Genomic DNA, 12,695 nt, shown 5'->3' on the forward strand with positions numbered 1-12,695 from the left:
TCTTAGTGATAACCTGAAACATCCAATAACTTCCATGCAAGGTCAAACATACAGGAAATAAGTGGAACTGGAGGCAAGGATTAGGTCTGAGTGAATGCCACATTTACAACGATACTTTCCTAAACAGAACAAATCCAGAAGAGACCACAAATACTCTTTCCACGAAGGTATGCCTTTTTCATCCATGATCTATTAAAAGGAACAACAGAAGTTCACAAAATGACAGTGTCTCAAAGACAATTTCTGTCAACACATGAAAAAGCTCCATATTACTCTAGAATATACCAATACCAGAATACTGTTCTTCTCTACCTGCCGCAAAATATCTATGGACTTTTGCTATTGACATTTATTTCCATCTTCAAATTGTGTGTGTGTACGTGTATACTTGTGTGTGTCTATGTGGTATGTACATGTGTATATGTAACTGACACTCTCATGAAGGTCACTAATTCTAGATATTTTAATAATTACAGGATAATGCCCAGTCTGACCTGGATCTCATCTATGCCATGATTCCTACCACACTGCCATCTTGCTGATTACGCCTTTTTGGTTTTACATATTCAGTTCTCATGGGTTATAAACATCTGTGAAATGTTTCCCCTTACAAACACAATGAGTTTTCACTCTTGCTTAATTCTCCACGTATTTTTCTTCCTTCACAGTCTTTATGGGTCAACAGGCCATCAAGTCAGACAAGAAACTACAAAACCCACTCAAAAATGATGAAGTGTAACTGTTTATACAAGAAAAAGACATGCGATCAACTCCGGGTGTCTCTGTTGACTGTTAGGAGTTGCCTAAAAGGTAAGAGCCTGTGGGGCTGCCCAGGCTGCAGAGAGATCAAATGGGTGATGGCAAGATAAAAAGTGTAGTAGCTGGTGTTGAACCTTTTTTGCCCTGCCTCTAACTGGAAAGTCTGCCTGGAGGTTGCAAATATGAATAAGAGACAACAGGAAGCCTGATGATTCAGTCAGATAGTACAGTGCTTGTAGCTAAGAGGAGAAAAAAGACTTATAATGTATATTTGGAACTTAGGGGTTCATTTGGGAGTAGCAAAGAGAATATATTGGAGAAAAAAATTCTTCTTTAGCTGAGGGCAAAAATATCTGCATTACAGTACTAATTTTCCTTAAAGTATGTTTTTTAAAAAATAGTAAAAAAAAAAAAGCCTTTATAATTTAATACTTCTTCCAAAAATAATAGATATGTTTTGATTTCCCATAATGTCTAAGATACTGTGCAGGGTGCCATGGGGGTAGGTCACTACGACACCTACTTTGAAGGGAACTGTGGTCATGGCTTCCGGGTGGACTTCTCTGCTGGAAAATAAGAAACATGGACAGAAGTAGGGGGTGGGGGGAAGAAGAGATGGTGGAATGGTACCCTGAGGATTTTTTTCCTAGTGAAAAGAGAACACTGTAAAATAATTATCAAAACTCCTAGCTTCTAGATGAATGAATAGTTGAGAAGACATTGCTTAAGGTTCATCTGTACAAATCAATAACCCCTTGAGGTATCTCGTTAGCCATACTTCCCCACTCTGTGCCTACTCACTGTACTCAGCCAAAGACATGCTGAAGCATTGATCTCCAACTTTAGTGAAAATCACCTGAGTTTTTCCAAGGCACAGTGGAGGGGAAAGTGGAGCCACTCCCACAAGGGCAATGGTGCAGGAAGAAACAAGTCATCACCTGCAGGAGCCAACAGAACCCAACAAAACACCCTTGTTAGCCTTCCTACTAAACTGCACAGAGCCAATCCCAGGAATGTGGCACTTCAGTGCAGGAAAAGTGGAAGATGAGTGGGTGGCACTCAGGACAGACAAAGCCACTCTATGCATGAACAGTGCCTTCCTGCCCTGGTGACCTTTCACAAAGGCAAGGCTGGCCTGATAATAGGAGACCCCACTCTGTCATCATGCTCCGGTATTGTTACTGACCCAGCCCCTCTCACCACCCTGAGTTTCCATGACCTGTGAAAGCATTTTTAAACCTGGGAGGGTGTATGATATGGGGTGTTCTGTTTCACAAGGGCAGGGGCTAGGTCGAACTCAATACTACACCTCCATATAAGAATCACCTGTGGCAGGTATCCCAGTAAAGCCTTATTCAAGAAGATAATACAATGATGACAACTACAGAGGAAAAAGGGTATTACTTTATAACTACTAAATATTTGCACAAATTTTTTGATTTTTAAATTAAAATTTAAGTCCATTAGACATTTTTAAAAAATGATAAAAAGACTCATCCATTTTTTCATAATCTATAATTTTTTCAAATAGTGTTCATTTCTATCTAGTATTTTCTTAGGTACGTGGAACTCCATCAGGACCACCATGTGGGGTGCACATCACATAAGCATCAGTACCCCTGTGGCACCCAGCAGAGTGCCTTCACCAAGACTCTGGTTCACCTCTACCTATCCACATGGCAGGTTCCCCTTCCAGCTAGATATGGCCACGTGACTTGTTTTGACCAATGAGATATGAGTAAATATACACCACTTTAACCTAGAGGTCTTTAAGACCTCCTGCAAGATTTGCCTCTTTCCCTTCTCTAGGCCATGGCTGCTGGCAGTGTTCCAGATGGTAGAAGCACATTGGCTTGGGAGGCTGAGTGAGGGCAATGCAGCACAGAGCCTCCTGCTAGCCTTAGAGAGCTTCTAGCTAAAAGCGAGAAAGAAACCTTTGATATTTTAAGCCATTGAAAATCTGGGGTTATTTTTTAAGCACTGTATATCCTTATGATGCAACTCTTTTATAGATGAAAACAGACTAAATGTAAAGTGACTGCTTTATTTATTACAACCTAGACAACAGGCGTAAACCCTCTGCGAAGCCCTCCGATTCTAGCTTATGGCATCAAGGGGTTGAAGCTTTATAGCTACAATTTTCTCCCTTCCAGCTCCCTGACCAGTGGGTTCATCTCCTCACTACTTGCCTAAAGATCTCAAGTGGCAGCAGAGCGGTCTCACCTTGGTCTCCTGCTCTGAATCACTTCTAGTGAACCTCAGGAAACATAAATATTATGCTTACAATACCAAATGAGAGCCAGGAAACCCAAACCGCTCTCTCCTCAACCCCTGGAGAGCACTGAAACAGCAAAGTAGACACAGGGGCATAAAATAGGGGATTCTAAGTCCCTCCAGCTTCCACCAAGACAGCTTTAGCTGCCAGAGTCAATTATTCAGTAACAACTTTCTGAACAAGGAGCAATGGCGGCTTCTTCTAGCAAAACTTACTAGTGAGAGATTATTTTCTTCTTTTTACTGTATGGAAATATTCCATACTATTTCAGCTGAACATAAAAAGAAATGGTTTCAAACAACACACTGCTGTCCCGCCCTCCGCCCCCCTCCCACAAGTATTATTGGTAATTGCACCCAGGGTTCTCCCTCCTCCCAACCTACATTCAATTTTTGGCTGATCCTACAGTACGGCAAAGCCAGGGAGTCTGTGGTTGCAATGTCTTGCCTGCCATGAATTTCTGGAGGTCAGTATCATTAGGACTGTGGATTTTTCCTATGTCTACAGACTTTCAGTTTGAAAGGCAAAGAAAAAGAGACTGAGATTGGATATGATGAAATTTTGTTCTTCCCGAATTTCATCTGGCACAATACATACCCTAAGCTCCTTCTTCTAGGTTTCAGCTCTCCTATCATAATGATGACGCAAATAAAAAACTATATAAACCCTTGTGTCTAGCTTCATAAATTAGTAAAATTGCCTATATGCAAAATGTTTAATAAAGAGAAGCCACATCATCATTACAACACCAAAAATAGAAGCCCTTCAGGCTCATTTCTGCTGTTGGTGCAACCAGGGATAAAGCCTTGAGTCAGCCTTGAGACAGACTGGCCTACAAACTTGAGCCCGTGTTGGAAAAACCCCATGCGATGCGGTGATGCTAAGGAGCTTTATGGTTTTGTTAATGTTCTTCACTGGGTTTTATCTTACTCCACAGAGGCCAGGGATCTTTAACCATCACATTAGTCTCAGCTGTCAAACCTAAGAGCATTATGAGCTCCATTCTTGAAAAATGCGATGCCATCATTAATTTGTTAACCCTCTCAACCACCCTGTGGAGGGGGCGCTACCATTTCCTTTTAAAATATATGCTAAGAAGCAACGCTACTTTCTCAGGGTCACATTGGATTGATTGAGCTAACTACTCATTCCCCTTTTTAGTCCTTGCTCAGGTTCTCCCAGGGGGAAGTGGGAGGAACCAAGCTGACTAAACAAAGAGGCCCAGCACAACGGAAAATCTACGGAGGGGCAAAACAGCAGAGCAGATTGTCAACCAGAGTACAAATAGGAAAGAAATGCGGAAGGGAGACCCTGACAAAGAGGATGCATGCAAACTACAACTTTAAGTATCTCACGCAACAAGAGAAAGAGGAAAGAAAGCACTCTTTCCATTACATGTAACGGAAACTGAGTATGTTTTCTTCTTAGAAGCTGAAAGGTAGAAAATTCAGAAGATCTGCTTTCCAAAGACAGAGAGCTTAGATATAGAAAGTGGACTAAAATCAAAGGGGTTCATAAGCTTGTTTGAAATATCTCCTTCTGTAGTACTTCAAAACTGCAGTAAGTTAATTTAAAATAATTGTAAGTACTAAATAAATAGCAAATATGCTGAAAGCATCATAGAATCTGTTCTATGTGATCTTTGCCAGTTTCCCAAAAGGCTGTTCCCTATGGGGCTGTTAAATGTTGGTGAAAATGCATGCACATGTCTGTGTACTTGTTCAAGGGTGAGGATGTTTAAATGAAATTAACCTGTACCCCATGCTCCACTCCCTTCCAGATCCCCTCTAGCAGCCTGGACAGCTTAAGAGACAATACAAGATTACTATGGCTACAGATTCCCAAGAAACCTGGATTCTAATTCTGCCTCTTGATACATTCTAGTTAATCTTGGGCAAGATATTCAAACTCCTTAAACCTCAATGTTCTCATTTGCAAAATGGGAATGTTAATAGTATCTACACCAGAGGTTATTATGAGAATTCAGATAAAGCATGTGGAATGTTTGGCATACTCCCTGGCAAAAAATAGAAATGTGGTAATTATACTACTGATATGCAGTAATAGTGATGTTATTAACCAAATCCCCCAGAAAGCTGTGATGTACAGTCTCTAAGGTGCCCTTACAGTTCCTGCCATCTCCCGGGCAGGACCTGTGACTTGCTTCTAACTGATATAATGTGGCAAAGGTGATGAGATGTCACTGCCATAATTGTATTACATTATATAAGACTGTTCTGTGAGATATATTCTAGACTCTTTCTCTCCATTGCTGGCTTTGAGAAAGAAAGCTGCCATGAATCCTACAACCATAAAGAAATAAAGTCTGCTGAAAATATGAGAGAGCTTGAAGGTGAACTCTTCCCCAATGGAACCTACAGATAAGCATTCAGCTCTGCCCAACACTTTGATGGAAAACTTGCAGAGGACCCTGCTAAGCCATGACTGGGTGCCTAATGCACAGAAACTGTGAGATAATAAATGTATGTTTTAAGCCAGTAAGTTTGTGGCAATTTATTACATAGCAATAGAAAACTAATAGAGAGGTACTTTGTCTTCCTTGTCATATTGATATTAGGCTCCTTTATTCAAGTCTCTTCTCAACATTATAGGTTGATCTCACTACAGGTTGAACTTTTATTCAACCAGTTCCAGTGTCACCATTAATAATTACTCGACAGATGCTGAAGCTCATTTTGATTATTTCAGATGAACACATCCAAGATTTCCATTTTACATTTCAGTTTAACTGTGGCTCTGTAATATTTAGAGAGTTGGTAATACTTACTAAAGCCACAGAGCATAAAATTATACATGAATTTGGCTATTCCATAATCTGGTTAAGCCTCAAACGTGAATCACTTTACCCTAGCATATAGCACAGAAAGTATGGCACAGTCATTTCACTGTTCTTATTTTTTCTTGCATAAAATTCATCTTTATCAAAGGTATGAGACTGGCAAGTCTGACCTTTTTTTCATGTTCTCTTTCCTGGGCCCTAGTATCTGAACTGGGAAAACACCTCCAGTGAAAGGAATAAAAAATAATTTTAAAGTATATTTAGTGTAAGAATACAAACAAGTGAAAGTTAATTAATGGTGCTATGAAGTGGCTATTGCCATCAGGAGTAAAATCGGCCATCAAAACTATTACATGAGAATGTCTTGACCACAAGAAAGTCAGCAAGGAGCTGAATCCACCCTTGACATAGCAGAGAAAGACATTATCCTGTTACCATCCTCTGCACAATCTACTCTGACTTTGTTGGCTTACATTTTAAGAAATACCTTCCTGGTTACCCTTTAAAATCCAAGACTGTGGTACATGCCAGTTTCCAGTTAAAAGCATTCACAATTCCCTTCTAAAAAAAAACAAAAAACAAAAAACAAACTCACCGATAAGAACTATTAAGAATGGTTGGCTTTGGATGGTTATAAAGTAGAAAACACAGTCACTTAACACCATCGTATATTTTTCTTTAATAAAAAAATAACTACTTTCTCAAAAAAAGGTATGAAGCAAAATAAAGCATTAAAAAATTTAATTAACTAGAGGCTACCACTGAAACATTATAATTCTCTCTAGTTTTTTCTATCACATTTTTATTACTTTTATAATCAGAAGGGAAAATAAGTTTTCATCTAAGTAAAAACTGAAAATTTGTCAGCATAACATCCCATATGAGAATACTGGTGGCCTTGTCTTGACACTGATGCTAAGCTATTCATTGACATTGTTAAGCAACTTAACTTCTCTGAGTTGCCTGTCAAATGTGGAAGAAGATGATCTTTCTTCCCTATTCGAACAGCATGTGATGAAATGAGACATAGAGCTTCAAAACTTTCCACAGATATTTTAGACTGGTGACTGTGGCAGCCGGGAGTTTTAATCTCTCTGAATTCCCACATAAAACTGACAGAGCACCTACACAACAGAACCAGAATCCTGGAAGAGAAGCATCCCCTTGACCAACAAAATACGAGCAGGTAGAGACAAACCTCCATCATTCATAAGACCTGAATGGTGTGTGTGTGGGCAGAAGCAGAGGGAAACAATAAGAATGATGGCCCTGAGAACTGGAAAACCCCCAAATTACCAATAATTTTACACAAGAAAGTTAGAAGAGCCAATCGGAGAACAGCAGCTGAAATCAGGAGGGGTTTGCCTGAGCCTGGAATGAGTGGGCAAGGGGTGCATCGTAAAATATGAAGGGCCTAAAGCAGCTAATCCCTATGAACTTTCAAGACTGGCCCTAGGACTTCTATCCAGGAGGAAAAACTGCTGGGAGTAGGGTCAAAATTGAACAGGATGAGGTAACAGACACAAAGGAAAGAATGGGTCCAGATTAAAGGACCCATTTAATGAGGGGAAGAGAGCCGGGAAGCGTCAGAAAGCGAACTGCCGTATTTTTGACTACATGACAACAGAAGACGAAGCTCTATGAACTTAAAAAAGCTGTCTTAAACCCTGCCTCTTAAAAGTTCAAGGAAACTATTTTTTCACATAAAAATGAAAAACAGAAAAGTACTGAGGTCAAGTTCCATACAAAGTTATAGGAAAGAAGAAAAAAAAGAGCAGAATAACACTCCTATAAACCATGAAAGCATGCTACAGAACAGATGAGAGCGGAGGAAAAAGCCCCAAACAATAGCTTATTATTTCAAAATAAAAGACTTTCAGGAAATGAAATGACATAAGACACAAAAGAACATAATTCAGAATGAAAAAAAAACGCAGAAAGTAATAGAACACAGAAAGAAATAGAAATAATATAAAAATGCATTTCAGGAATAAAGACTAAACTAAGAGGCACATAAGAGGAAATGAATACAACATAAGAAAAACAGAAGGTGAAAAACAGGAAGAACAAAGTAAAAAGGGGGCGATTTGAAGGATTTGAAATAGTGACAAATATTCAAGACGGGCAAAGAAAATCTAATAACCAATAAGCATCTTTGAAGAAGAAAAATTAAAGCAAGGTAACAGAACTAATATTAAAAATTTATTATTAAAAAAATACTTTGCTGAAATTATAAAAACAGGCTTTAAAATATAATGTACACAGCAAACCTTATAATATCAAACCAGAATGACAAGATTAAGAGTTACTCTTAAAAAAAGAAAAAGGTTACTCTAGTAAAATTACTGGACTTAAAAGAAAAAATTCTATGGATGTCTAGAATAAGTTAGTGCCTTGTGAGGGAAAAGAAAGCTGTATTATTAGACTTTAAGAGCAACTCTTTCTGTCAAAAGAGAATAAAGAACCACATTCAAATAAAGAAAAGATAAACCAAGGGTTTTATATCTAGCAAAATCTACTTTCAAGTATGAAGGGCATGGACACATCGAATTAATAAACAAGGACTTGGTGAAGACTTATTCTAGTCCTTTCTGAGGAGCTGACTAGAAAATAAGTTTCAGGCAAAAACAAAAACAAACAAAAAAAAAAAGAAAGAAAAAGAAGAGAGACACTGACCATGGTAAACATTAAACATATAGTTTCTTGTCAACTAAATGAAAATTAAAAGGGAGAGAATATAAGATTCAATGGCCATGTGGTCAGGTAATGTGAATATAGCACAACTGCAAAAAATTGGGGGAATGAGGAAAGCATAATGCAAAAAATTTAAAAAAAAGCCTTCTCGGTAATTACATTTATTATGGTAGTGTTATTGTTATTCTGAGACTGTATATAATATGGGACGAAACAAATGAGTAATTATGAAATACTCTAATTCAATCATCCTCTAAAACCTTAAGAGTCAGGATTCTTAGTATGAAAAGAAAGATACAGATAAAATACAGAAGAAGCTAAGTAAATGTACCCCATAATATAAATTAAATAGGAGCAATTAGTATAAACTCCTAAAGTATTTTATCTTACAACTTATACATACATATGTAGATAGATAATTTCCTGGCTGTGTGTGTAAAGAGGCTTAAAAACAATGACTAACCTAGAAGCAAATAAGAACCCTTAGCATCCAGATTGTGGTCTTGAAATACCATTTTCTGCTGAGTGAAACCAGGGCTACTTGGAAAATGGTTAATTCCAGGGTTGGGGCAAAAAATGTACTAGATGAGCCGGTAATAACTATTAGGCTCATGTCAAAAGACTCAGAAGCCAACTTGAGGAGGTTCTTACTGGCTAAAAATACTACAATTTGATTTTCTACAAGAAAATTACAATGAATTGAAAGCCAAATATGTTTAAATCCATAAATTCATAACAATGTTTTAAAAAACAAATGGATACTTTCAGAGGATCGTAGGTAATTAATTATCTTAAAAATGTTAAATAAATGGAAAGAATGAAGCATTTATTCTGCTTTTTTCTCTATGAACTACACCATATTTTCAATAAATCATAGATGATAGACACTATGAATTAATAACTAGAAAGAATAACTGAAAAAGAAATGGTAGAACTAAAATATTGTGATTTGTAAGTCCCAATGAATCAATGAACATAGGCATTGAGTATCAATAGCTATTAACATCACAGAAAATAAATACTCTCTACAGCCTTGCCAAAGGGATTGGACATGAATCTGACAGAGCCTCTGGATCCAGCTGCCAATTTGCAGGGGGACAGAGAGAACTGCACCATGAGTGTGTAATCAGCGACATCCAGACTGTGGGAAACTATAGCTCAAGTGGCCAGTTTTTAATAGATTAATTATAAAGCAAACAAAGAATAGAGGAAAAATCTGTAGATTAAGAGATTCAAAGGAAATGCATGACTTTTAAATGGACAAGACTAAAACTCTACTGTCTAGGGACATACAAACTTCAGTGGGAAACTGTAAAGAAACAGGAAACATGACTGCAAGAGTCAGGGTGGTGGTTGCCTTGCAGGGAGAGGAGGTGGGGTTGGGCTTGCACATAAGGAGAGACTTCTGGGGGCGACTGGCAAGTTCTATTTCTTGACCTAGACAGTGGTTATGAGACTGTTTGCTCGTTAAGCTATAATTTGTTTTGTGGGAATTTCTTTACCTATGTTTCATCTTAAAATAAAAAACAGAAAAGTTAACAGATCTCTCCAGATCCTTTACCTGTGCCTTGGCCAATTTCTTTTCCAGGAGGTCCCGTTCCCGCTCCGTTTGCTGCAGACGTTTATTAAGCTCCACTATATCTCCCTTCAGTGATGCTAGTGCTGCCAAGTGCAGCTGTGGAGACAGAGAGAAAGGAGCACAAGGTTAGACCAGAAACTCACTTCCTTTCACTGCCTGTGACTAGTGTGATCACATAGAAAATGTATCATTTAAAAATGGGATGCTTTGGCTGCCATTAATCTCAGAGGGTAATGGACATGAATCAGATGTCTTAAGCAAGCTGGGTTACAGGGTCACTCTAAATGTAATAGGGAGAACGCTGTTTGTGAGGGCAGTGGGACCTAATTATGGATGGTTATCTGAGGACAGTGAGCAAAGCTCTTCATTCTCTGGTTTCCTCAGCAAGGATGATATTAAGAGCTGATGTGGGGCTGCGTGATTCTCAACATAGGAGGCAAGGATAAGGCAGAACCAAATTAGCTTTTGCCTTCAGATAATATGAAACTTGAATAGGGCAATTCAGTTTTTGAAACTCAATCACCCGCATTGCTGGGTGGATAACAGACAGACCAGGGGCTGAGGATTAAGAAAAAAATCAGAGAGCTCATTTTGGGGGGGAAACGGTCTCCTCTTAAAGTTGGCGCATTTATTTTCTTGCCAGTTCATTCTTCCTCATTGTCCCCCGAGACACTAGATTGACTAAATACAGGCCCTCTGTGCTAGCAGGCCCTCTCAGAGGAGCAGAACCAGAACTCCGATAAATTATGCTATGAAAAGACCAATTGAGACGCCATCCACATATTCTTCTCCAGCCAATTCTCTCAGGTTGACCGGAGCTAGAAAGAATGTTCAACAGATTAACAAGGGGCATGATGCATTCCCAGGATGAGATCCTGACCACTGAGCTTGGGCCGCATGCACACCTACCACACTTGCCTTTTGGGGCTTTTCAGGCCGAGAGATGGGATCATCTGTAAGATCCACTTAACACACTGATCCCACAGCAATTCTACCTTTCAAATTTCTTTGCCTTCCGAGTCACTACTTCTCATCTGTCTTCACTGTCAATTCCAGGTGGAGCTCAGACCTTCCTAGCTGAATTCCACATTACTTTTGGGTGACTGACTAAAATCAGAACAGACCCTCCCTCTTTAGAGGTTTTTTCGTAGCTTCTGCCAAGAGGGATTTAAAGTAAGGAGTGAGTAAATAAATGTGATCTTTAAAAATGGACATAGTACAGTAGTACATAATTCAACTTTGAAGATTTTAATTTCAGGTTTAGAAATTAAACCGGCCCCCTCCATACTGCATGCTGGCTGGTAGACTTGGTGGGGGTTGGGGGTGTGCACGGGGGAGGAGGAGATATAGGGCAGGGACCGGGGTTTCAGACAGTTGTTTATGTTAGACTATAACAGCAGTGAAAGTGACTTCACTTAATTGCATCAGGGCTGCAAACCAACAGATCAATAGCCGATTTGAAATCAGGAATGCTTGAAATTTAAAAAGGGAAATGTCAGGCAATCTGGCGGTATTTACCTTCTCACGTAGGGCTAGGGCCGCTCAGAAAAGGTCACTCTGGGTTTCAGATACAAGGTTTTGTGTGATGAATTCTCAGCACAAATACCACAGTGGTCTCATTGTATAATCTTTTTGAGGCTGTTTTGCTTCCAGTATGGTGGGGAGGGACACAGATTCATTGCCTTAGCAGCTGGGGTGACCCCTCCGCCTCTGAACTGTCAATCTGAAGATTTTCCTTCAGTGTCAGACACTGTGGCCTGTTATATTGTTTTGTCAAACCTTAGGAGAAGATTCTCAGCCTCACTTGTGGTGAGAAGAATAGAATACCTGGAGAGGTGAAATGTCCTTTAAGAAATAAAGGGGTAGGAACAAGGACCCCAACTGTGTGAGCCTTGTTTCCTTTCTCATAATATCTCTCCTCTTACTTCTAGGGGAAAGGGCTGCTTGAAGGGGTTTGGAGGGAAGTTATGGGGAAAAAGCTGCCAGAGGAGGCTGTATACTCCACACTGACTTTGAGAAGTGAGCCAGACGGGAGACACTAGAGTAGTTATTTTCATCATAGAGCATGGCGGAGGGGGTTTGGGATGAGTCACTGCCATTGGGAATACCATTGGGCTTGCAGTTGAGAATACATTCTGACCCACCAGCTCTCCAGATTGCCAGGAAGGTGCACAGAATGAGCATTTGGGGCAAGTCCCGTGGCTTCCCTGGATGGAGGATGCCTATCTATAAAATGAGAATAGACTAGTTATTCTTAACTTTTCTTGGGGCACAGATTCCTTAAGAATCTAATGACTGTGATGGACCCTTGTAGAGAAGATTATAAATTTGGGGTACACGCATGTGTTTCACCAACTTATGGTGATAACACACTCTGGAATCTATCCATAACCCCAAGATTAAGAAACACATGGACTACATGCCAGCTCTGCAGTCCCACGTAAGTTTTGTAGACTGTCTCTTGGTTCATAATCACAGATATGTGAGTGGGGAAAAGGCCCTTGAGATTTGACATCTCCCACTTCCATATTTGTAGGTGAGGATCTGAAACCCAGGGATTAACTTGCTTATTCCAGGTCCCATGGATA

The 12,695-nt window shown here is 39.5% G+C and overlaps 1 protein-coding gene across 4 annotated transcripts in view; it reads right to left on the minus strand.

Annotated features, from left to right (window-relative positions):
- Positions 1 to 12,695, minus strand: part of MCC (mutated in colorectal cancers) — a 398,889-nt gene that overhangs the window by 103,194 nt on the left and 283,000 nt on the right. For all 4 annotated transcript variants that reach the window (XM_011365176.2, XM_011365177.2, XM_011365179.2 and 1 more), the window contains one exon: positions 10,090 to 10,203. In XM_011365176.2, coding sequence (XP_011363478.1) covers positions 10,090 to 10,203 — 114 coding nt within the window. The remainder of the gene's footprint in view (positions 1 to 10,089; positions 10,204 to 12,695) is intronic.

This window comes from Pteropus vampyrus, unplaced genomic scaffold (genome assembly GCF_000151845.1).
Source record: "Pteropus vampyrus isolate Shadow unplaced genomic scaffold, Pvam_2.0 Scaffold106, whole genome shotgun sequence".
In the NCBI taxonomy this organism is placed as follows: Eukaryota; Metazoa; Chordata; class Mammalia; order Chiroptera; family Pteropodidae; genus Pteropus; species Pteropus vampyrus.